This window comes from Helianthus annuus, chromosome 3, assembly GCF_002127325.2.
Source record: "Helianthus annuus cultivar XRQ/B chromosome 3, HanXRQr2.0-SUNRISE, whole genome shotgun sequence".
Lineage (NCBI taxonomy): Eukaryota > Viridiplantae > Streptophyta > Magnoliopsida > Asterales > Asteraceae > Helianthus > Helianthus annuus.
Genome location: NC_035435.2, coordinates 8729757 through 8757625, shown reverse-complemented (window position 1 = coordinate 8757625; position 27869 = coordinate 8729757). Strand labels below are relative to the sequence as shown.

General features: G+C 36.7%; 1 protein-coding gene across 1 annotated transcript; it reads right to left on the bottom strand.

The window, feature by feature from the left end:
- Positions 1-1285: 1285 nt before the first annotated feature.
- Positions 1286-27236, bottom strand: LOC110931179. Its single transcript, XM_035987953.1, has 3 exons — positions 26956-27236; positions 26372-26799; positions 1286-1494 (listed from the first exon to the last, which is right to left on the bottom strand). Exons 1-3 carry the CDS (start codon positions 27234-27236, stop codon positions 1286-1288), a joined length of 918 nt encoding a protein of 305 aa, XP_035843846.1.
- Between the last annotated feature and the right edge of the window lie 633 nt (positions 27237-27869).

Genomic DNA, 27869 nt, shown 5'->3' with positions numbered 1-27869 from the left:
CCATTTCAAATCTAGTCAAGTCTTGAACTTATTCGAAGAGCACAACCACAGCTAGGAGCGAAGGAATTAAGTCAGGGGTGAAACCCGTATCTTAATAAACCGTTCCGCTCTCTATATAGATGGTTTTCAAAAGCTCTCACCAAGGACTCGACCATAACGATGACTCGAGCCACGCGATGACTAGGAGGACGAATGCCATGAGCTGCATCCCAGCGGAAGCATAGCCTTCCGGGGCAACGCGCGTGCACGAACTTGTTGGGTATAGTTGAGTTACCTTGGGCAGTCGACGCCTAAACACCCGAGGCACTCTATCTATTTTTCTAACTTACGACTCGCCAGGTTTTACGCTTTATGGAATTTATTTACGCTTATGTGTTCACGACTTAAAACTTTACGCTTTATCGATTTCTCGATTGTCGCTCCCTGCTTTTGCAAACACACAAGTCGCACAACCATCGCAATCTAAAACGAAAACCAAATGATCGCAACAAAACTAATGCTTAACTTTTCGCTTTCGCTCTCCTCCCCAACGCGTCCTCTGTAACATCCGTCAAAAACGGATATCCAAAATCCGACCCGTTTTAAATGTTCGGATCCTAATCCTTGAAACTCGGGAATTTTTCGCGAATTAAATGAACGTCGAAAGATTTTTTTTGTTATCAACATGGTTATTTATTTATAAGTTTAATAAATTAAATTAATTATATTTACATGTAAAAGTTTGATTCTTTTATTTATTTATTTATTTATTTTATATAAATAACCTAGTTAGTTGTTAGGTTTCAAAGTTAGTTTGAGGTGATATAAATTATATAACTTAACCAAGTTAGATTTTCTAGATAACTAAGGTCTTTAATAGTTAAGGGGTTAATTGGTAACATTTTCCTTCAAAACCAAAAAAATTAAAAACAAACAAAATACAGCCGCGGGTTTCGAACCCAGGTCTGCTAGCTCACCAAGTAACAACAAAACCAGTCCATCATTGTCTTGAAATCAATTTATTTTAGTAAAGTTTAATATTTATAAACTAAATACAATTGAATTTCTTTTTCAAGCTTGCCGCCCAAAAATAGTTGACCGAAGACCACCATCCTTTCCTTTTTCCACTTCTCGCTGATTCTTCTATAGATGGACTAATCACAGCCGTAGTTCTTGTTCATTTCCTTTTTGAATGAAGCTAACTGATCGGAATTAAACACGAATTTCGCGTTTCCGAGTTTATGGTCAATCAAGCACCTAGTCTTGATCTTGGCTCCATCGTTTACTATATAAATCACCCTCAAACTCAACCATCCTCCACCTCGATCCCCACACCTTTCTCGACATCCTCACAGCCACTATCGACACCATCACTCAAACAACTTTCATCGGTCGAACCCCCTACATCCTCTCGTTTGATTTCCACAAACTGTTCCGACACACTCTCGATGGTTTTGCTCTCACCGGACACACTCATTTCGGCTAACAGGAAACTACCGCCGGAGTTCGCAAGCGCTGTCGAACGACCCGACATCCACCGGAACGAAAACCAACTCACCGGAGATCGACGGAAGCCGTTTCGCTATGTTCGGAGTTCGTCGGAGACATTCCGGGAAGACGATTAGAACCTTGCGGCCCTTTTCTCTCGTTCGGTATACTTTTTTTTTTCGATTCTTTATATTTTTCCTTCTTATTAACTTTCATATAATGAACTGTTATAACATTCAAATTAATTGGAACAAGAAAAATATCTATCTATACATATAATAAAAGAAACCTCTTTAGGGACACGTGTCAATCAACAAGACTATTAAAATTTAAGTTTTTTTTTATAAATATTATATTTAAGTGTGATAATATCTTTTGTTCAATATTTGAATAATTCATGGTTGTTTGTTGCCTAATGATTTAAAGAATTGATTTCTTTTATACTATATTATATATATATAGTATAGATTCGATTAAAGCTATAATATGTAATCCTTAATTGTAAGTGGGTCAGTTTGATGGTGGGCTAGGTTGAAACAACAAAAATTAGGTCTAAGCCCATATGCGGTGTCAACTTGTTAAGTAATCGAAAGAATAATTTGACACTTTATTTATTTATTTATTTATTAGAGTTATTATGAGTAAAATATTTTAGCAACGAAAACTTGAACATATATTTCTGAAAATTTCATAATCTACATGTTAATCCTATTTTGGGAATCTTATTGTTTGTTAAGAAATCAAAATAATAATTTGACATTTTTTATTTTCTTAAGACATACTTTGAGCTTGCAATGGCATTGAAATTGTCTGTGTTAACATTTGGATCCCGTATTTTAGATATTTTACTTGATAAAGTCAGGTTTGCACAACAAAAATTGAGTAAATTGAGTGATCGGATGTGCATTCATTAAACATGATCTTCTTTACTAGGGTGATCGTTCAAATTTTCCGCCAATACTCAAGCTCAAACGCAAAAATACTGATCTATTTCTAGGCAGGTGATTAGGTAAGTTGCGCGACTTCATATAACTAAGTTTTTTCATTAGCCGTTTTGGAACAGAATGCTTTCCTATAATGAAATCGTTTGTTTTTTATGCTATAACTTTTTCTTATTATCACGAAAACCAAACTTTGTATTAATATGTTATCATTAGTTTTCTATGATACAACTTTTTACTCTTATTTGGTATATAAAATTAGGTTTATTCAACCCGTGCAATACATAGGGTTTTAAAAAAAATAACTTTTTTTATTATTTACTATATAAAGTTACATTTATTTAACCCATGTATTACACAAGATTTTTAAAGATATAACTTTTTTTTTAATATTTGGTATATAAATTACATTTGTTAAATCCATACAATACACGAGTTTTCTAAGGATATATTATTTTTATTATTTAGTATATAAAATTACAATTAGTAAACCCGTGTAATACACGGGGTCTAACCTAGTAATTATATATACAGTTCTGTCGCATGTTCGATCCCCATCTTCTGAAAGTTTGCTGCATTTTTCTTTTCAAGAAACTTTAATTTTTTTTTTCTGTTTATCATTCAAACAAAAGCTTACTGTTTTTAAAACATTTTGATAATATCTAAAGATTAAACTAATCTTTTTTTTAATCCCATAAAAATACTAAAAGGGGATTGGTTTTAACATGAAGTTATATCGTACGCCATAAATATTAGGATTATAATCTATTTGTTTTAACAAGTTTTATTTGAATTCCTTTCTTTTGAAATCTTTATAAACAAATATTCACTTTTATAATAAACTATTTTAGCCCTTTTATTTTATAATATTAATAACGAGTTAAATTATAATACGTAAATAACTAATACAAATCACAAATATTAGGATACTTATTTAAACTATAGTTATCGCCTCTCTTGTGGTACTTAATATTTAGGATAATCTCTTACGATCGTTCCTTTGGATTTCTCCATCTTACTCGTACGTTCTTACAAGAATCGCAACGCAATCAATGTGAGTATACTCGATCCCATTTTCGTTTTAAACACTTTGGGTGCAACATGTATTACATATTCAAATTACACAACACTTGAGTCTTGTTTTTATCACACTCTATCCACGATTAAACATGAAACGATTTGATGCTTGTAACCCCACATTCAATGCAACTTCAACACTCTTTGAGTGCAACTTCATTATATGCAACTTTATTTGAATGCAACTTCAACACTCTTTGAGTGCAACTTCATTTGGATGCAACTTTATTTGAATGCAACTTCAACACTCTTTGAGTGCAACTTCATTTATATGCAACTTTATTTGAATGCAACTTCAACACTCTTTGAGTGCAACTTCATTTGGATGCAACTTTATTGGAATGCAACTTCAACACTCTTTGAGTGCAACTTCATTTGAATGCAACTTCAACACTCTTTGAGTGCAACTTCATTACATGCAACTTGAACGATATTTGAAAGCAACTTGAACAATGTTGAAAAGTGGTAGCTAGTGTCATCGTCTTCATGTTGGATATTGAGCAACTTCAAAACTTGTTTTATTCTACTATGCTATGTATCAAACTTGTATACTCGCCAACATATTTTTGTTGATGTTATTTTAATACATGTTGCAGGTTGATAGTCAAGATGAAGAAATCAAGTTAGGATGGACTAGATACCCATTTTAATAATAAACCATGTTTGTTGCTATTTGTCTTTATTTGAAACAATGTATTTGAATTTAGTCATTTATGAAATTTGATTTAATCTATATTGTCACAATTAGTGTTATGTTGTTTTGAGCAATTTGTTCGTCTCATCCCGATGTTTCCGCCATCGGTTGGGGTGTGACATCCTCGAGTATTCTACTCCGATAAGCGTAAACTACAACTATCTATATCTAAATACAAACAAATCATTGTGTGAGAACTTAGGAATCTCGTGTCTCCTAAGTGGCTCCTATGTGACTTCGCATTACTATTATACTACCGCATCAAGTTTTGAACGCGCTCAATCGCATTGCAAAACTCAAAAAGCAGAGAGAGAGCGAGAGACGAAGAGAGAGAGAGAACCGGCGGTCGGTTCATTTATCCGACGGTCCTTGTCTCGGACCGACGGTCCCTGTCCCGATTTCGGCGGTCTTCGTCATGATCCGTCATGTTTCACAATGATGATGATGTTTTGGTTTGAGTTTTGGTTCGGATCTTTCGGGTTCTACTCGGGTCAGCCACGGTTTAGATTCGGGACAAAAGTGGTTTGAGCTTCATATTCTGAGTTGGTTCGAGCTCGGGTTCAGATCTGGTTCAGATTTGTGTTCGGAAGCAAGTAATGTTTGGTTCGAGTTGTTCTAAGCAAGGTGCGGGAGTCTCGGTCAGATTTTTGGGTTCGATCAACGGCTCGGGTCAACAGTTCGGTTCGGTCAACCGTGGTCAAACATCTGCTTCAGTGCGGTCAAGCGGGTCGACTCGGGTCAGACGAGTCAACTCGGTTTGGTTTGGGTTAGTCGGTTCGAGTCAGCCGGTTCGGGTCGGATATGAAGTTGTTTGGGTTGACTCGGTCAAACCGAGTCAACTCAGTCAAACCTGGTCAACTCGGCGAGACGACTCGGTCAACTCAGTTGACTCGGTCAACTCAGTCAACTGTTTCGTGTTTCGACAGGAAGAATTGGTATATAATTAACATAGAGATTAATAATTACATTTTATTATAATTTTATTGATTACGTGAAAAGCGAGCTCTTGAAACGAACAAAGTGACGAGTTATTAGTTAAGACCTACTTGGGTTTATTTACAAACTTGTTTATATAAATTGATTATATACGTATATATTGTTGCAAATTGATTGAATTTTGATAAAATAGCGACAACTTGTGTTGTCGGGGGGCGTCCAAAAACAGAGGAAACTCTGCCCGTTTTTTTGAGAAAATCCGTAAATACAAAGCGTTTTATCATAAAATAAAACTATCGGATTCAAATAACTTTTCTTGACGGCACTTTACAACTTACAAAAACGACGATTCAGATATTATTTGTGACAATAAATATCGTTATTATATTTATTCTAAACTTCGAAATTTCGACAATTATTTTATAAAAATAAATGTAGATTGTATATTTATTTCGAATATCAAGCTACACGACACTTCTTTTATAAGATAAATATAGTTTACATTCATTTCAAATTTTCGTACAACACAAAATCGTTTTATAAAAATAAATATAGTTTATAATTATTTCAAACATCGAACAATACGAAACCGTTTCATAAAAATAAATATAGTTTATATTTATTTCAAATATCAAACGACATGACTTTGTTTTATAAAATAAACATAGTTTATATGTTTATTTCAAATATCGTACAACACGAATTCTTTTATAAAAATAAATATAGTTATATATTTATTTTCAACCACAATAACTCGACAATTCTTTTATTAAATAAATATAACTTTTTATATTTATTTTATACGCCTAAAACGGCGTACACATATCTTTCGACAAGTATCATATATGAGATACATAATACGAGTTTGTTATATGTTATTTTCATATAAATATTCTTTTTATACGCGTGCGACTTCTCGGAACGACTAACACTATTCTATCGAGATATTTATATTTTTGTATAAATATTTATATATTTGAAGTTTCTCACAAACCAAGTCTTTCAAGACTTATTAATTGTTAGCCCTTACGAAGTTAAACGAGCTAACAAGTAATAACTTCTTCGTTTCATTTAAGTTAACAACTTACCGTCGAATCATTCGGTTAACGATTCGGTAGAGCTCGATGACACGTAGTTTAGTTACTGCATTTATTTAGAAACTTAAAAGATATTCCGTGTTAGGAATATTGTAGAATGCACGCTAGCGGGTCTCGTCTTGGAAACGACATCACGAAGTCGTAATTAGCTAGCTTTACACAAGGCAATTCAGGTGAGTTCATAACCCCACCTTTTTGCGGTTTTACATTTTTATAAATGTTTTTGGGGTGGAAAGACATGCACGTTTTGTAGAAACATACAAAGTTTTCGATGAATAAAGACTGCATATTTTTAGACAAGCACGTTTTACAAGAACATATGAGGTTTTTGAAGGAACAAAAACTATATATTTCTATACCATGTTACAACACGTTTTAACTAACACAAATGATTTGTGATTTTCATTGAACTCAAATGGTTTACGAATGATTCATACTAAAGATACCGGTTTTACAAAACAAATGCGTATTATCGAAATGTGAATAATTTTCATGACTAGGGATCAGATCGTCTAGTTATAATATTGGGACTGGGTTGGTCTGCGTACATAAAACGAGACAACCCAGTGAGTTTCATGTCCCCCTTTTCTTTAAACTGTTTTGTTTTATAACTTCGGGGGTGAAGTACATGTTACAAATGATTACGATTACAAATGGTTTACAAATGAAATGAACTGCTAGATCATGTGAAAGGCTAGGCATTAGCTTGAGACCATTAATCCTTTAGAAGGACCGAGGGGCATGAGTGATAGATCTATTTGGGTGTTGCGAGCCCCACCCATGAGTCCGCGAGTTGGCTCATGTGGTGAATATGTCATTCCAGCCGGGAGGCCCGGTACGAAATACGCAAAGGATTGAGCCTTCCTACACCGTTGCACACATATTGATGGCCTTGCAAACCATTTATTGATCTGTTCATTTTCACATACATACATATATACTGACAATGAATACAAATGTTTACAAGTTTATTTGGAGCTCACAGTTTTCATATAACATGCCAAAGAAAATGATTTTTAAATTCGTTTTCTCAACAATATTTCAAAAACCAGTTATTCAAAAAGATTTATTTCAAACCTTTTACAAACAAAGTATGAACTCGCTCAACTTTATGTTGATTTTTCGCATGTTTCTTTCTCAGGTTACTTTTTCAAATTATGGCACGGTTGGAATAGGAGAACCATTGGAGATTCGAGTACTTAGTGGGCATTCGTTTTCTAGAAGTTTTAGCTTATTTGCTTCCGCTGTGCAATGAAGATACCAGTCCAGTCACGCCAATGTTCTGATAATTCGGGGTGTGACACAACAAACATGATGGACTTGTTTTGACAACAAAAGAAACTAAAAATCGCGACTGGGCTTCCCTGGCGGGCCGCGACTCGCCCAATGTCACACCCCGATATTTCCACGTATTACCGGTGGGCCCGGTGGGGAGTATCGTGACGTAGTTGATATCATCATAGTCAAACAACACAAATTTAAATTGTAACGCCCCAAAACTCGAATTATTAAAATTGTTAGTAAGACCCCATGTCTAATAAAATAGAATGTAATAACTAGGTTATTATACCTAGTCAAATGTTTAGCAAAACAAGCAAAGGTATAAACTTGAGGGACCAAAGATGGACAAGGGGAAAGTTATGTTTTAAATTAATAAAAACACACACAAACACACACATCTTCAAAAGCTTCAAATCAAGGGATGATTCAAGGCTCAAATTCGCAAATAAACATGGAATAATGATCACCATCACAAGGGGATCGTAAGGTATGTCTTAGAAGTGAGATTGGTGAACTTTCACGAAGTGGGTTTTGATGTAAATCACGAATTTGTATGAAATTGAGAATGGGTGTGTGTTAGAATCGTCATATTGGACATGGGTTATGCATGATTTAGGTTAATTTGATGTTTTTGGATGAAACTCATTTGTTATGATGAAGATGATGACATGGGTGAATCATCCATGTCCAATTTTGCTTAATATTGATGTATTTTGATTTGCATGATGGGTTCTTGTTAGAGGAGTTAAAAGAAATGTAATACTAGTATGTTTGATGTTTATGCATGAATGATTCGTGTTGATTAGGAAGTGGAATTTGATGAATTGTGTATGAGATTAGCAGATTGTGCATGAACTAGTTGTACCTTATGTTTAGAAGGTAGTACATACACCAAAGGCATGATAATATTACGAATAACTTAAGTTTAGATCACTAGTAAGTGATTAATAATGTAGTAGTGAAGTGGGTTTTAGATAATGTGATGTAAATTGATGATTTACTTATGTTAATGATGTTTAGAATCAAACATGTGTGTGAATGTTTAAAGAAATCAGATAAGAAATGATAGATTAGCATGTTATAAGGTTGAGGGATAAATTCCACATAAGATCCGTGTAATGAAAAGGTTCTGATGAATGATAAATAAGCTAACTATCTTGAGAATGATATATGATAGTTGATGCTTGGTAAGTGACTTGGAAGCTTGGGAAAGAAGCGAGTCAAATGGAACTTATGTGCACGGGAAGCGTACTCGGATGCAAGGTAAGTAAAGCTTACACCCTTTTGTAGAATATTTATTTATCGTATAGATTAAGAGCATGATAACCCAATATATCAAGAATGATGTTTCGACAAGCTTGACACGGGTCGGAACATGTGACCATGTCAAGAAACTAAGTTTGAGGGTTAAAAAGGTAAAAAGGGTATTACGGTAACTTTGACTATGAGTTAATGAAGAAATAAGTTACAAGGGAGGAATAATGACTAATTACTACCCCATAAGGATGAAATTGTCTTTTAAGACCAATTCGGACAATGGTGAAGATATCACCATTTGGCAATGGCGACTAATGATTGTTTTGTTAAGTACTATGTATTCACAGGATGAATGGCGAAGGGATTTGCATTGCTATTAATTAGCAATTAAGCGGATAAGCATTATGACGGGTCATAGCTTTGACCCGATCCAGGTAAGTGTGATTAGAGTCATGGTTAAGCCGTAGGAATTGTTTAGAAATGGATGGAGTCCTTTGTTGCAAAGGATAGTCCTTGTTGCAAAGGATGAAACAAAGTTGACCAAAACGCCCTCGATGGGTATATCGGGTAAACAAGCTTCGAAATTGTTTAGAAATACGTTGTTTGATAAGTGAAATGTTTTAGACACGTGTGAAATTGAGAAGTATGGTTTTTGTTAGTCATATACCTTAAAATGTGCAAATACCCTTAATGGGTCAAAATAAGCTTTTGAGCGAAAATAGGTTAGGAGGATGCAAGACATCCAAGGATTTAATCTTTATGATTGGTAATATTGAAATCATAAGGTTTTCGGAAAATTTGGGTCAAATAAGCAAGTTATGTTGGTAAATGCAAAAATGGGTCAAAACTTGTAAAAAGGTAATGTGCCGAGAGCTTTAAGTGAATATTTTCCTTAAACCGGATGTTGGATTTCAACTTCATAGGATAGAATGTGAATTTACAAGCATGTAGGAAGAAACGGGAGGTTAAACGGGTAAACGGTTCAAAAGTTATGCGAGTTTTAGTGCGTTCGAACGACGAAAACAACACAGCAGGAAAACTGATTTTCGAGAGGCCGTAGCCTACGCCCAGATAGGCCGTCGCCTACGACCCCTGGAAAGTCAGTTTTTGCTGACGGGTTATTTTGCTGCCTACGGAGGTTTTTGGCTACTTGTAAATGCAAGGGCCGTCGCTTACGACCCCTAGGGCCGTCGCCGACGCCCTCCCCATGTCCTAAAAGCTGAAATTTTGTTATTTATGTGATTTATGCATCGTAGGCTTCGGTATATTATCCGTGGACTACGGTGGGTCTCCCAAACATGATTTTTATCGTTCCTTTGATGTATATGGGCTATAAATCTAAGTCCAAGTCCCATGTGATTAATGTATGAGTATGTAAGAGGTAAGCAAGATATTGAACGTGTACATAGGAACATATGTACGTATGTAGTTGTGTATTTATGTATATATGAAGATACGTAGGAGTATATGCATGTATTGTAGAGATGTAGAAATGTAGGCACGTATGTAAATGTTTATGTATGTATGTATGCATGAGGGTGCGTATGAGAGTATGCAAATATGTAGAGGTATAGGAAGGTATGTACGTATGTAGATGTGGATGTATGCATGTAAGAACGTAAATATGCATAATTTAGATACGTAGAGTTTTAACGTTACTAATTATGCGTTTGAGGTTGGTATGTCATGCAGGAACGAGTACATCGGATTCTTACGAAATTTAAGCCGAACCCGGAATAAGAGGATGAGAAAGGATAGTTGGACGAACTAATGTTAAATTGTCGAACGTTGTTCAATCTTTAATGTTATATGACGTTGTCGTTGACTAATGGCTAAGTTGTATGTGATGCCCACAGGTGCAACACGGACTTCTTCTGCTGCTAAGGAAGTGAAGCGGACGTAGATCGAGTCAAGAGCAAGGATTGTACGGATAGATCGGTCACCTAGTTGAAGTATATAGTGTCTAGAAATCTAAATTTTAGTATGAATGTTGTGAATTCTTTTATAGAACGTTTAACATTTTTAGAATTTGGATCCTTCGTGAAAGTAATGTCGTTAATAAGGAAAGAAATTTTAAAGCTCTTTTTCCGCTGCGTCATTTTTAAGGTTAAACGTGTTAGGGTGTAACAAGTTGGTATCGGAGCCCTGGTTTGAGGGAAATCAAGTATGAGGAGGTAAATACTTGAACTCAAACTTGTGTGCTCTTGTGATAAGGACCCGTACAATCCAAGACTCGATCAAGATCTAAGGGTAGAAGCCAAGGTAAGTATATGCTTAAGTATGCATTTGAGGATAACTAACAGTATGTTATGTGTAAGGTCAGCATGATTGCTGGGAAGGGATGGTCTGTAAATGCGGTCTAGCGCTGGCACCAAGGTATGTAATATGACATATTGACCGAGGTACGTAGATTTAGCTTATGGGTGCATGAAATGGTATATAATTAAGCAAGTGAAAGAAAATTTTAAATGAAATATAATAATGGTATGGTAAGGAAGTTTTAGAAGTGTACACGTGCCGAAACTTAATCCTGCAGACATAAGGTGGTGATTACACGAAGACACAAAACTAGTATGTGGATTGTGTACCCGGCCAGTACACAAGAAACATATGACGTTCGTGAGACCGTGATAGTTGTCACAGGTATGTCCGTTAGAATTAGGTAGCTGGTGGGCGTGTGGGTGAAATGAGTAATAAGACTCTCGGGAGATTGAGAGTACTATGTAAGAATGAAAAGTGTGAATGATAAGAATGAAGAATGTTGAATCTGTAAGACGGTACGGATCAACAATGTATGAATGCAATGTTTGAATCCGCTAGACGGACTCAAAGAATGAAAGATGTGAATGCAATGCTTGAATCCGCAAGACGGATTCAAGGAATGAAATGTATGAATGCAATGCTTGAATCCGCAAAACGGATTCAAGGAATGAAATGTATGAATGCAATGCTGTAATCCGCAAGACGGATTCAAGGAATGAAATGTATGAATGCAATGCTTGAATCCGTAAGACGGATTCAAGGAATGAAATGTATGAATGCAATACTTGAATCCGCGAGACGGACTCAAAGAATGAAAGATGTGAATGCAATGCTTGAATCCGCAAGACGGATTCAAGAAATGAAATGTATGAATACAAAAATATGAATCCACGAGACGGATTGAAGGACGAAGGAATGACCGTAAATGATATGCGAACTTAAAATTTGAGTTAAGAAAAGAAAATTTTGATTAAGCCACATATTAGATACGTTGTTAATTGACTCGTGTGAGTCGGAATGAATGACGGGATACAACCCGAACGATAACTTAAGTATGGCCGAGAAGGGGAAGTTCTGCAAAAAGGTTAATGAAATAATTTTAAGAATAAAAGAATTAGGAGCATTTAAAACCCCAAATAAAATAAGTATGGAGAAAAAGTAATAATGACGAGTATCGATGGAAAGTGCTAATTTTGATGTTGGGCTTGTTGGCCATGTTCATTTGAACAAGGCATTGTTGAAAGAATGCGCATAGGCGGGTGCTCAACAAATCAATGGAAGCAATCAGTGTAAGTATTACATGAACCCATGAAGAAACGGGCCGACTCGGGCCACAAACCGTTGGCATACACGACGAAGTCAAGGTTAGTAAGATGTTTAGCTTGTGATTATGAGTAAGTATTGATGTAAATAAATGATTATAGTATGCCTATGATGATATGTTGACCTCTCGTATGAACATTAAGATAATTAGAAGTAACATTAGTAATGGGATGCTAAGGATGTCTCAAAGCGAATAAAATGAAAGATTGTACATGATGTATGAGTAGAATGAAATAAATCGATTAATTTCGATATATGAAGGTAATATGCTTAAATAGGAAGCTAGAGACAAGCCGTAAACTTAAAATCAATACGAGTAAGGATTGTATACTTTTGGATTAAGTTCAATGAATGAAATGCTAGGGATGATATGTGCTAGAAACTAGCAATATGAAATGAAGGACACTAATAAGAGCTCTGGAATAGAGTCTTACATAAGTATTGTGAATGAACAACTTGAAAGGGGTAAGAGTAGAATTGGTTTGATTCGAATAAGGAAGGTTTTGGGGACGAAACCTCATTTAAGGGGGGGGGGGGTAGACTTGTAACGCCCCAAAAATCGAATTATTAAAATTGTTAGTAAGACCCCATGTCTAATAAAATAGAATGTAATAACTAGGTTATTATACCTAGTCAAATGTTTAGCAAAACAAGCAAAGGTATAAACTTGAGGGACCAAAGATGGACAAGGGGAAAGTTATGTTTTAAATTAATAAAAACACACACAAACACACACATCTCGTGTGTGTTCTGGAACGATCAGAAGGGGCTCCATAGGAGCCAAGCCCTAATTCTTCAAAAGCTTCAAATCAAGGGATGATTCAAGGCTCAAATTCGCAAATAAACATGGAATAATGATCACCATCACAAGGGGATCGTAAGGTATGTCTTAGAAGTTAGATTGGTGATCTTTCACGAAGTGGGTTTTGATGTAAATCGCGAATTTGTATGAAATTGAGAATGGGTGTGTGTTAGAATCGTCAAATTGGACATGGGTTATGCATGATTTAGGTTAATTTCATGTTTTTGGATGAAACTCATTTGTTATGATGAAGATGATGACATGGGTGAATCATCCATGTCCAATTTTGCTTAATATTGATGTATTTTGATTTGCATGATGGGTTCTTGTTAGAGGAGTTAAAAGAAATGTAATAATAGTATGTTTGATGTTTATGCATGAATGATTCGTGTTGATTAGGAAGTGGAATTTGATGAATTGTGTATGAGATTAGGAGATTGTGCATGAACTAGTTGTACCTTATGTTTAGAAGGTAGTACATACACCAAAGGCATGATAATATTACGAATAACTTAAGTTTAGATCACTAGTAAGTGATTAATAATGTAGTAGTGAAGTGGGTTTTAGATAATGTGATGTAAATTGATGATTTACTTATGTTAATGATGTTTAGAATCAAACATGTGTGTGAATGTTTAAAGAAATCGGATAAGAAATGATAGATTAGCATGTTATAAGGTTGAGGGATAAATTCCACATAAGATCCGTGTAATGAAAAGGTTGTGATGAATGACAAATAAGCTAACTATCTTGAGAATGATATATGATAGTTGATGCTTGGTGAGCGACTTGGAAGCTTGGGAAAGAAGCGAGTCAAATGGAACTTATGTGCACGGGAAGCGTACTCGGATGCAAGGTAAGTAAAGCTTACACCCTTTTGTAGAATATTTATTTATCGTATAGATTAAGAGCATGATAACCCAATATATCAAGAATGATGTTTCGACAAGCTTGACACGGGTCGGAACATGTGACCATGTCAAGAAACTAAGTTTGAGGGTTAAAAAGGGTAAAAAGGGTATTACGGTAACTTTGACTATGAGTTAATGAAGAAATAAGTTACAAGGGAGGAATAATGACTAATTACAACCCCATAAGGATGAAATTGTCTTTTAAGACCAATTCGGACAATGGTGAAGATATCACCATTTGGCAATGGCGACTAATGATTGTTTTGTTAAGTACTATGTATTCACAGGATGAATGGCGAAAGGATTTGCATTGCTATTAATTAGCAATTAAGCGGATAAGCATTATGACGGGTCATAGCTTTGACCCGATCCAGGTAAGTGTGATTAGAGTCATGGTTAAGCCGTAGGAATTGTTTAGAAATGGATGGAGTCCTTTGTTGCAAAGGATAGTCCTTGTTGCAAAGGATGAAACAAAGTTGACCAAAACGCCCTCGATGGGTATATCTGTGACAACCCTCACTAAACCAGGTATCCGTACGATTTAATTAATAATTAATTGCTACTTAATTACTGTGCTTAGTTGAAATTACTGATGAACTGCTACTTGATTTCTGATACTTGTATATTCCTGCATCATACTTTACATACCTTCACTACATTATTTACATACTGAACTCTAGTGACAAACATGATGCACAAAAGCACAGTAGCACTAAGAACGGATAACCTATTGAACATGCTGATTAAGCCAGCATCAGGCAGATACTGCCTCTAAGGCCTGTATGAGCCAGAAATATTTTACTACACCCATAGTGAGTGTAGGGATACAAGGGTTGTAGAACTGCGTCTCTAGGAATAAGTTACGATGACTGGATGTGCCTAAAACATACACTGAGCACAAAACACAGCGCTTTAATAAAAAATTCAGCTTTTAGCTAACTAATAAAGTGCCAAAACATGAGGAAAATATTACTAGACACTTTCCAAAGTGTCAGGAAATAGTTGTGTCACTAGAAATGGTATTTACGACACTTAAAAGCTTTATTAAGCGCTTTAACGGATTACTATCCAACCGAACAACCGGACTATACCCGGAACATAAAAATATTGACAGTAACATTATTGGTCTTTTTCTGAGCCAGTTAGGGTCCCTGAACACCCTAACACCCGCTATAAAGCACATCACACCACTAACCAAGTTAACCCCTAAATCTAACTTAGTTAACCTAACTAATCATCAACTAACTAGTTGAAATCGAACTAAGACCCCCCCCATTGTAATCGGCCCAACTAGGAGGAGACAAGACTTGATTTCTTTTCATTATTTTAATCAAGTTGTCTAATATCTATTAGACACTTGATCCATTGGATAATTGTCATAAGAATTGTCTATAAGTATTATCCTAAACACACAAGATCACAACACACATTTCACCACCCAAAATTTCTCTCCTCTCTTGCTCCCTAAGTCACGGCCGAACCCCCCTTGGCCCATCCATCCATTTTTCGAGTTCCAATCTTCTCATTCCAAGGTTACATAAACATCAAGGGTCACGCATTAGGAAGCTCGGAGCAAACGGGAGACGAAGGACCTCTCTATCTAGCTTTTATCCACACATTTTTCGCATAGATTCTTCCCTAGCCTCGAGCTAGAGGTATAATGCTTAAAACACTCTCTCGAACTATTCTAAAGTGGTTAATATGATATGTAACGGTTAAAATGCGGAAACTTACAATTTGAAGCATAAAAGTCTACTAAAAATGCAAGTATTGTTGGTTAAAAGATCATAAGTTGTGTAAATGATGTAGTAATTGAAATTTGTGGTTATCTAGGCCCGATCTACGTTGTGGTAGCTCGGATCATCATTTAACCCGGTTTGGTTAAGGTCATGGATCTTGACATAAGCTTGTTTTGAATGAGATAAGGGTTAAAAGGTGAAACTCTACCACACGAGAAACATGAACTTGTGTAAAAGTATTTTTACTTGTAAAATAGTGTTTGAAACTAGCGGATCTACGTATGTACAAATGGTATTTTCAAAGAACCACGTATCAAAGAAATCATGTTTTTCTAAAAGACGGATCTCACACTAACAAGTATGATTTTTATAAACCACAAGTGTGTAGACACTTGTGAAATGAAAAGTTCAACAAAATAACAAACTTTGTAAAAGATGACGAGAAGTTGTAAAGATGGATTTACTTTAAAAACGAGGTTTTTACGAGATCGAACTACTTTATATAAAGATCCACAAAATATAATGGGATTTACACTATAGTTTCGGAAAAACTACAAGTTCATGCGATTATGCGATTTACATACTTGTCGACTAGTTTGATGTGTCGGAAATTGTTGATTGAAAAGAAGATGTTATTGAAATTGATTTTGTAAAAGAAAATGATACGCTTGAAAGCGTGGCCACCTTCAGTTACAGAGGAAACTCTGGCGAAATTTTTCTAAAAACCTAACACTTAGAATTATTTACATTACAAGTGTTAGAATTATTTTTGACATATTTTCGAAATCTAAATTTCGCCATGACTTTATTTACTAAATATTCGGAGGTGGGATTTTCACAAAAACTAAAACACGATAAATATATATTTGGTAAATATATATTTTCACAACACTGTTTATGATTATTTTGTGAAAAATACATAAATATTATTTTTAGAGTAAAAATAATATTTACGAACATTAACAGATCCAAAATAATACGAACGCCTCTACGATAATTATATAAGTTACACCGATAATTACTATTACCACACGAATGATAAAACGTAACTTACGCATTATACGGAAATATTTACGAACGCGTATTCTATCAACGTATTATTTTTGGGGAAAATTATGTGAAATGGAAATATAATATTTTTGAGAAAAATATTTATATTTTGGAATTAGAAGCAAATATATATTAAGTGAGACTTAATGATATAATTCGAACGCACATGTATTAAATCCCCCATCCTTGGGAAGGAGATTAACTACCAAGTATATACGAAAGGTAAACACGGAATAGTTGTCTAACTACTTTCCAAAAACTTAAACTATAAAGCTAAGGCACGGCCGTCCGTCTAATAGATTTAGCACATGTAGGTCGTTGCACAGCTGCCCGATTTGGAGTACTTGGTAGAGACGCACCGACTGTGAGTTCATGTCCCCCTTTTCTCTTAACTATTTTCAGTTTTCTAAACTGCGGGGGTGAAATACATGTTACTATGATTACGAGTACTTTTTACATGGTATGGTTAGCGTAAGGAGGGTTACTACTTAGATCATGTGAGTGGGTAGGCGGGAACTGGAGGCCATTAATCCTCATTGTAGGACCGAGGGACGTAAGCGGTAGATCTATCTGGGTGTAGCGAGCCCAACCCCAGGTCCAGCATAACGGGCCTCGGGGTGACTTTGTGCCCCGACGCAAAATCGCAAGGGTTGAGTCTTCCTACTTGCACTTCACGCATATCAATGGCCTTGCAAACCATTGGTGATCTCTTTTTCCTTATTTGCTATATACCAGGATTTTGATAACTACAAAGGTTTATTTACTCACTTTCGCATGAACTCGCTCAACATTATTGTTGATTTTTCAACTTACATGTATTTCAGGGAATTAAAAGATCTGGCACGGTATGGCACGTTTTCCCGCTGCACTAGTTTCCGAGGTCATCCGGGGTTTAGGGAATGTGACTCTTTCCTGGACAAGGCACAGTCCTTAAACCATGTTTATGTTTTGTTTGGTTGTTGAACAATGTTATGGTTGCTAGGGTATTTTCCCGTTAAAGACAATGGTATTGTATTTGGTTTTTAAAAACTTAATGGATGATCTTGCATGTTTTTAATTCATATAGCTTTGTTATGATTAAGCTATGGTATTAAGAAGTCACACCAAATTAACCACGCTTCCGCAAAGCCAGGGTGTGACAATATCGGGTAAACAAGCTTCGAAATTGTTTAGAAATACGTTGTTTGATAAGTGAAATGTTTTAGACAAGTGTGAAATTGAGAAGTATGGTTTTTGTTAGTCATAGACCTTAAAATGCGCAAATACCCTTAATGGGTCAAAATAAGCTTTTGAGCGAAAATAGGTTAGGAGGATGCAAGGCATCCAAGGATTTAATCTTTATGATTGGTAATATTGAAATCATAAGGTTTCTGGAAAATTTGGGTCAAATAAGCAAGTTATGTTGGTAAATGCATAAACGGTTCAAAACTTGTAAAAAGGTAATGAGCCGAGAGCTTTAAGTGAATATTTTCCTTAAACCAGATGTTGGATTTCAAGTTCATAGGATAGAATGTGAATTTACAAGCATGTAGGAAGAAACGGGAGGTTAAACGGGTAAACGATTCAAAAGTTATGCGAGTTTTAGTGCGTTCGAACGACGAAAACAACACAACAGGAAAACTGATTTTCGAGAGGCCGTAGCCTACGCCCAGATAGGCCGTCGCCTACGACCCCTGGGTTATTTTGCTGCCTACGGAGGTTTTTGGCTACTTGTAAATGCAAGGGCCGTCGCCTACGACCCCTAGGGCCGTCGCCGACGCCCTCCCCATGTCCTAAAAGCTGAAATTTTGTTATTTATGTGATTTATGCATAGTAGGCTTTGGTATATTATCCGTTGACTACGGTGGGCCTCCCAAACATGATTTTTATCGTTCCTTTGATGTATATGGGCTATAAACCTAAGTCCAAGTCCCATGTGATTAATGTATGAGTATGTAAGAGGTAAGCAAGATATTGAACGTGTACATAGGAACATATGTACGTATGCAGTTGTGTATTTATGTATATATGAAGATACGTAGGAGTATATGCATGTATTGTAGAGATGTAGAAATGTAGGCACGTATGTAAATGTTTATGTATGTATGCATGAGGGTGCGTATGAGAGTATGAAAATATGTAGAGGTATAGGAAGGTATGTACGTATGTAGATGTGGATGTATGCATGTAAGAACGTAAGTATGCATAATTTAGATACGTAGAGTTTTAACGTTACTAATTATGCGTTTGAGGTTGGTATGTCATGCAGGAACGAGTACATCAGATTCTTACGAAATTTAAGCCGAACCCGGAATAAGAGGATGAGAAAGGATAGTTGGACGAACTAATGTTAAATTGTCGAACGTTATTCAATCTTTAATGTTATATGACGTTGTCGTTGACTAATGGCTAAGTTGTATGTGATGCCCACATGTGCAACACGGACTTCTTCTGCTGCTAAGGAAGTGAAGCGGATGTAGATCGAGTCAAGAGCAAGGATTGTACGGATAGATCGGTCACCTAGTTGAAGTATATAATGTCTAGAAATCTAAATTTTAGTATGAATGTTGTGAATTCTTTTATAGAACGTTTAACATTTTTAGAATTTGGATCCTTCGTGAAAGTAATGTCGTTAATAAGGAAAGAAATTTTAAAGCTCTTTTTCCGCTGCGTCATTTTTAAGGTTAAACGTGTTAGGGTGTAACATAAATGCACAGCGGAAGCAAAAGATAGATTTATTTCAACCGAATAAAAGTGTACTATCAAGTATCACAACATGGCTGAAAAAGATCCACAGGCGGATCGAATAAAAAGGAAACTTTGTTCAACAGACTTTAAAGGCATCTAAGCTTACGAGACTTTTATTTGATGCTAGGAGAGGCCAGCCTATTCCGATTAGTACCTGCACTTAGCCTTTTGGGAAAATACGTCAGTTTACACTGGTAAATACAATTTAACTGACTCATTTTGAAAACGTTTAAGAAAATTGATTTGAATGCACATGGCACAAAACTTTTTATAACTTGGGATAATTATTTATATATAAACTTGTAAAAGAATTACATGTTCGTTATACGTTCAGTAGCCCGGGTTGAATACCGGGTTAAAGATTAACAGACACACCACATGGTATAGTCCCGTGGCGAGTTATTCTCGTAACCGGCGGTTATACCTTATTATTTATATATGCACAGGCGGGTGTACGCCTACACCCCGTGCTAAGGTCGTGGCCATTCAATGAATAATGCCAAGGATATCCGGGACATGGTCATTAACCCCCCAAAGGCTTTAAGCAAACAAAACAACTTAAACGGGTCATTTCAATAAATTAACCTTCATACGATTAAAGATTCAATGCCCGACCAAGCGGTATTTTATATACCGTACCCCAAGCCCGTATAAGGGAAAATAAGTTAAAAGTATTTACCTTTGCAAGTATAATTCACAATAGCAAGTGCACGTAGCTTTTACTGGTGCTCCTAATCTGGAACGAAGGTTTTTAATAGCCTATTAGATTCCTAACCGGTTTTTGATTAAGCCTAAACTTAGACCGGTTAGTTTTAAAGGAAGATACGGTCTAAAACGTATGATGAAACGAAGACCGGAATAGAATGTGATTTAGTCCCGACAAGTTTGAAGACTTGTATAATATGGGTTAACTAAACACATTCTGGATTTTGAGACAAAAATGATAAGGTTTGACCCGTTTCGGTCAATTTATGCAAACTAGTTACATAAACCGAACCGAACGCGAAAGATGCATAACGGGTAACCATAAGAGTCATATACAGGTTTCCTAAGTTAATATGCCTTAAATATGTTGTGACATCAGTAAGATATCTTCTATTATGCCCAAAACGGATTTAAACTCAAACTATGCCCCGTAGGGGCATTTTGGTCATTTTAAAGGTTATAAAAGAGTTTAAATTTCAAACTGAGTTACAAGTCTGATATAATCAGTAAAAATACTTAATTTAATAAGTTATAACAGTAGAGTATTACATATATGTGAAATTTATCATTTATAACCAAATTATGCACCGTAGGGGCATTTTGGTAATTTCACATAGGCTTAAAAGGTCAAAACTGGAAATTTGAGTTTAAAACTTTTGATTACTGTTAAAATATAAAAATTTACTGAAAATATCAGTAGGCATCAAACCTTATATGTTTAAAATAGTTTTAATACATACTATGCGTTAAAAACGCGTAAAAAGGCGGTTTTAAGCGATTTCCGGGTTTTATAAGAAAAGCTGGTAATTTTTATTATTCCAGAAGGCTTAAAATAATTTATTTATCATATAAGATCAGTAGAAAAAGGTTTGGTATCAAAATGATTTGTAAAACTCATTTTATAAGCCAAAAGGGCAAAACCGGCAATAACCGAATCAAAGGTATAACTCTATGTTATGCTCAGCCTAAAAATAAATAAAAATCTTCAAAAATCCCAAAATATTATATTACATCAATGGGTAAAAAGTTTGATATCAAAAATTGGGTTTAGATAGGCTATACGCTAATTATGCCGTTTAATTAATAAAAAGCTTTTTATTTACGCTAATGAGCATAACTCCTAATCTAGACCTCAAACTGATGTCAAATTTTAGGGACAAGTCTATAAATCAGTAATGAAGGTTTCTATTCTTTTACTTTTTCAAAAATCACGTTTTAAGGTGAAAAGGGCATAACAGTCAACATTTAAACAATTAACGGAAACATGCATATAAATCGGATAACTAATGAATCAAGTTGTATAATCACAGAGGGTTATACTAACATGAAACCTGGTCCTAATCAAGCTCTAAGGCATTTCTAAACTAGGCTCTAATGGGCCAGAACTGAAAGTCAAAGCAAAAGTCTACTTTTGCGACTTTCGGCTCCGAACCGAGCTTAAACTGAAAATCATCAGGTTGAACATGTTTAGACATGTTCTTACATTAATTACCAAGTTATATTAGTGATAAAATAGGTTTCATGGCTTCTACATTGTTAATTATGCATTTATTTGAAAATAAGCTTTCTGTTGACTTTTTAAGATTAGCTTTGACCCGACAATTGACCTAGTCAGAGTGGGAATCAGAGGGTGCCCTTTTAAGGGTTTATTGCCCACATAATTACCAACTCATAGGTACTTTCAATTTGAAATTTGACTGGACAAATTATGATTAATTAAGAAGTCAAACCTTAATTACGACAGTTTGACTTTAAGCTAATTAACTAAGCAAAACTGAATTAAAGAAAGTTAAGGACACTTACAAAAGTCCTAAGTACGACTAGAGACTCCTAGGAAGGGTGCTTGAGATCCAAAATTCTCCAGAAGTGAAGTTGTGAAGTTTGCAAGTGAATGTGCTCAATGTTGCAACATTGGAGCTTCTTATATAGTGAATTTGATTCACCAAGATCATGACAAATAGGTCTACAAGTGTTACAAGATGGTCCCATCTGTCCCTGTTGCATGAAATACCAGTGGGGGAGTCCCTGGTATAAGAAAACAAGCTTTTAAGTTGGTTACAGACCTGAACTGGCAGCTGCCAGGAGTTTTCTGTCGCTGGCATGTTTACGCGAGCCGCGTAGACTCTTAAGGAGTCTTACGCGGGCCGCCTGGCTCGTGCTGACCTGCAACCAACTTTCAATAATTGTTGTTTTGGTCCCTGGTCCTTCTAAACGTGGTTTTAAGATTATTTCGTGCACTTTTGGCCCTCTAACTTGACTTTTAAGGGCTCCAAGGCATAACCAAACACCGTTAAGTCACCGGTTAACTTTATGATCACCCGTAAAGCCTTTAATTTCAACTTTGACGCTTTTAACCCCTCGTATACGAATTTTATCATAACTTTCTCATACGATAACGAAACTTTGTGAAATTGTTATCACGCATTCTAGTGAGTATAATTTATCGTTACAAAGCTTCGGTTTCGCTAAAAGGTCACTCAGAGGTATACTTTAAACATGTTGACACATTTAACTCCTGTAGTTTGTAACTTCTCACTTTCTTCCACGATTAGCTTCGTATGATCCATAATTCATTCGTTAAAGGGTATAAACATTGTGTAGGGCTACTGTGAAGTATATTTATGCATTGTTGACACTTTGAACCCTTTTATTCACATACTTTCTCTGTTTGTCAACTTTAGTCCCTCTAAATTGATTCTATACACGTTTTAAGTTCATGACACGTGTCGATATATTATTGGACATGAATTTTTTGAGGTGTTACATCCTCACCCCCTTAAAAGAAATCTCAACCTCGAGATTTACTGAAACAAATGAGGGTATTTTTCTTTCATTGTGGACTCTACCTCCCACGTGTACTCGGGACCTCTACGGGCATCCCATTTAACCTTGACAATAGGTACATGCTTCCTTCGAAGCTTCTTAACCTGTCGATCCTCGATCGACAAAGGTTTTTCCACAAATTTCAAGCTCTCGTCTATATGCACATCCGTATGTGGTATGATTAGCGATTCATCAGCTAGACATTTCTTTAGGTTGCAAATGTGAAATACATTGTGAATACCACTGAGCTCTTCAGGTAAGTTCAAGTTATAATCCACTGTTCCTACACATTCGATGATCTCGAATGGTCCTATATACCTTGGGCTTAACTTACCTTTCTTACCAAACCGCATCACCCCCTTCCAGGGTGATACTTTAAGTAAAACCTTATCACCAACCTCAAACTTTAGAGGTTTTCGCCTTTTATCAGCATAACTTTTCTTCCTATCCCTGGCAGCTTTCAGGCGGTCACGAATTTGGACAATCTTGTTCGTTGATTCAAGGACTATATCAGGTCCTGATAACTGAGCTTCTCCTACTTCTGCCCAACAAATATGTATTCTGCATTTCTTACCATATAATGCCTCAAAAGGCGCAGCCTGAATGCTTGTATGGTAGCTATTGTTATAGGAGAACTCGATCAATGGCAGGTGGTTATCCCAACTACCACCTAAGTCAATCACACATGCACGAAGCATGTCTTCCAAAGTTTGAATTGTACGCTCACTTTGTCCATCCGTCCGAGGATGGTAAGCGGTACTAAAATTCAAGCGTGTGCCCAAAGATTGTTGGAAACTTTTCCAAAAATGAGATGTGTATCTAGTATCTCTGTCCGAGATAATAGACACTGGTACACCATGCAGGGATACAATCTTATCTACGTACAACTGGGCTAATATGTCGGAGCTATGGGTCTCCTTGATGGGTAGAAAATGTGCTGACTTAGTCAGTCTATCTACTATGACCCATATAGTATCATTTCCTTTCTTTTTCTTTGGAAACTTGGTGATAAAATCCATTGTTACCATTTCTCACTTCCAGGTGGGAAGTTCAGGCTGTTGTAGCAAACCTGACGGCTTTTGATGTTCAGCTTTGACTTGAGCGCACGTCAAACATTTGGCTACATAGGTAGCTATAGACTTCTTCAAGCCTATCCACCAATAGTTTGCCTTCAGATCCTGGTACATCTTATCAGCTCCAGGATGAACGGAATATTTAGAACTGTGGGCTTCCTGGAGGATAACATCCCGAAGTCCTCCATACACTGGAACCCATATTCGTCCATTTAACCTAAGGATTCCGTCCCTACCATAGGTTAACTGCTCTTCAGTTACTCCTAGCTTTTCATCATGGTAGTTAGCTTCTAGCACCGCTTCCTTCTGCGCAGCTAACAACCTTTCGTTCAAACTATTCTTTAATTTAATGCTCTTGGCATTGATTCTTATAGGCTTCACTCTTTCCTTCCTGCTTAAGGCATCGGCGACTACATTTGCCTTGCATGGATGGTATCTTATTTCACAGTCATAATCATTTAAAGTTTCCATCCAACGTCGCTGTCTCATGTTCAAGTCCTTCTGATTGAACAGATGTTGAAGGCTTTTGTGATCAGAATAGATCACACACTTAGTTCCATACAAATAATGCCACCACAGTTTTAGTGCAAATACAATGGCACCCAACTCCAAGTCATGGGTGGTGTAGTTCTTCTCGTGCACCTTTAACTGACGTGAAGCATAGGCAATGACCTTGCCTTTCTGTATAAGCACACATCCCATACTAGTGTGTGATGCATCACAATATACCACAAACTCATCAATTTCATCAGGAAACGTCAATACTGGGGCGTTGCTCAACTTCTGCTTCAAAATATCGAAAGATTCTTGCTGCTTAGGCCCCCAATCAAACTTGCTATTCTTGCGGGTGAGTAAAGTCAAGGGTGCTGCAATTCTCGAGAAGTTTTCAATAAATCGCCTGTAGTATCCTGCTAGTCCTAGAAAGTTGCGAATTTCCGTAGGCGTCTTCGGCTCTTGCCAGTTCATAATAGCTTCAATCTTAGCGGGATCCACTTGGATACCACGCTCACTAACAACATGTCCAAGGAATTGGACTTCGCGAAGCCAGAATTCACACTTCGAAAACTTGGCATAGAGCTTTTCCTGTTGAAGCAGCTTCAGAATGCAACGGAGATGCTTCTCATGGTCAGTTTGACTCTTCGAGTAAATGAGAATGTCATCGATGAAGACGATGACAAATTTATCCAAGTAAGGCTTGCAGACGCGATTCATGAGATCCATGAATGCGGCAGGTGCATTAGTGAGCCCAAAAGGCATCACTAGGAACTCGTAATGGCCATAGCGAGTCCTAAATGCAGTCTTGTGTACATCTTCATCTTTAACCTTCAGTTGATGATAGCCTGACCTCAAATCGATCTTAGAAAAGTAGCTTGCCCCTTGCAACTGATCAACAAATCGTCGATCCTGGGTTAAGGATAGCTATTCTTGATAGTGACCTTATTAAGCTCACGGTAATCGATGCATAGACGCACTGATCCATCCTTCTTCTTGACAAATAGGATTGGCACTCCCCAAGGAGACGAACTAGGTCTAATAAAACCTTTGGCTAGCAAATCATCTAGTTGTGTCCTCAACTCCTTCATTTCTGTTGGTGCCAACCTATAAGGCGCTCTCGCAACAGGTGCTGCTCCGGGGATGATGTCAATTCTGAATTCTACTTGCCTATCTGGTGGTAAACCAGGTAGTTCTTCAGGAAATACTTCAGGGTATTCAGAGATGACTGGAATATCTTCAATCTTGGGCTTTTGCTCATCAATAGTTACCTGTGCCATATAAATGACACAACCCTTCTTCAGATATCTGGATGCCTTGAGCATAGCCACCTGCTCAGGCAATCCATACTGGGTATCTCCCTGAATGGGAAGTGGCTCACCAGACGGAGTCTTGATCACCACTTGCTTTTTATTGCAGACGATCTGGGCTTGGTTATGCGATAACCAGTCCATGCCTATAACTATACCAAAACCGGCTAACTTCAAAGGAAGTAAGGACAATGGAAAAGAGTGGTTCCTAATGGATATAACACATCCATCTAACACGGTTGATGCGGTTTCTATGGTGCCATCAGCTAATTCTACCTCATATTTCACACTTAGGGTTTTAACATGCAATTTTAACAACTCACAAAACTTATTATCTACAAACGACTTATCAGCACCTGAATCAAACAACACTCTTGCATAAACATCATTTATGAGGAAGGTACCTGTTATCACATTGTCGTTTTGGATCGCCTCCTGTGTGTTCATCTGGAAGACCCTAGCGTTGGTCTTCTTCCCCTCCTCAGCCTTCTTCGCAAACTTTGGGCAATTTGACTTAATGTGCCCTTTCTTGTTGCAGTTGTAGCACGTTGCGTCCTTTATCTTCTTGCAGTCTAGAGTCTTGTGCTCAGAAGATTTACAAATCCCACATGCCCTTGGCTGTGACTGGGATTTCGACTCATATATGCATTTCCCGAAATAGTGCTTCTTACAGATTTTACACTTGGGCTTATCACCCATCTGCTGACCCTCCTTCTTAGATCCAGAAACCTTTTTGTGGTCATTATTTCCCTTATGCTTCTTTTCTGAACGTCGTGAGTTGTCATCCTCACGCTTTCCCTTTTCAGCATCAGTGTTCCTCAGCGATCTCTGCCTGACCGCGTCCACTGTGAGGGACAAAGATATATCAGCTGCAGATCTGAAAGTAGCTGGCCGAGAGGCCTTCACACTCGCCTTGATTTCTGGGGCTAAACCCCCAATGAAACGAGCTATCCTCTTGGGTTCTGGTGTCACAAGATAGGGAACCAACCTTGACATTGTATTGAAGCTTGTAAGGTAGGCTTGGCAATCTAGGTTTTTCATAACCAACAATAAGAAATCAGACTCAATCTTTTCAACCTCATGCTGAGGGCAGTAGTTCTCCTTAATCAATGCCACAAACTGATCCCATGATAGATTGTACAATGGGATTTTTCTGGTAGCTTGGATCAACGACCTCCACCAAGCTAGTGCCTCACCCTTGAATGACTGCGATATAAACTTTACAACATCCTTATCAGCGCACCCACTGATATCTACCACAGTGTCCATTTCATCCAACCATGTCATGCAATCCACTGCCCCTTTTTCCCCAGTGAAATCCCGGGGTTTGCAAGAAACAAAGTATTTATAAGTACAGGACTTGGCACGTGGTTCATTATTAAACACTATCCTCTTGGATGGAACACTGTGCTGGTTTGAGGAATGTTGAACATCTTCTTTCTTGGGTCCATGCTATGTAGAGGGTGGCTTACTGTGTGCCTGAGATTGAGTTCTAGGTTTAGAGTGTGGTGCGGATAGGGTCCCGCTTCGAGTCCCGCTAGACTCATTAAACTGCCGCTCCATAGCTTTTGTAACAGCATTATCTATTAATGCTTGCAGTTCCGCACCGGTCACATGTATCTTAGTATTTTCATGCACTGGATGACTGTTTACCTCTTCTGACCTAGTCATGTAGCTTTAATTGCTACATAAAAGAAAATAATTGACAAGGTTTATTTAGAAGCTGTTATAATATTTTATGATTTATTAACCATGGTTTTAATAACTTATTCTGGTTAATTTGATAAGTATTTATATATTCAAGATCTTTATTACAATCCTTAATTATAATTTAGTAATAGCACAAAAAGCCTAGTCACACAGACAGATTCAATTTATAAACCAGGATTTTACAGAATCGAG

Coding starts and splice junctions, on each gene's coding strand:
- LOC110931179 (XM_035987953.1), bottom strand. CDS start 27,236: ATGGACACTGTGGTAGATATCAGTGGGTGCGCTGATAAGGATGTTGTA. Junction 26,800..26,955: donor AGCTTCAATACAATGTCAAG/GTTGGTTCCCTA, acceptor GGACGCGGTCAG/GCAGAGATCGCTGAGGAACA. Junction 1,495..26,371: donor AAACGACAATGTGATAACAG/GTACCTTCCTCA, acceptor GTCGTTCGACAG/CGCTTGCGAACTCCGGCGGT.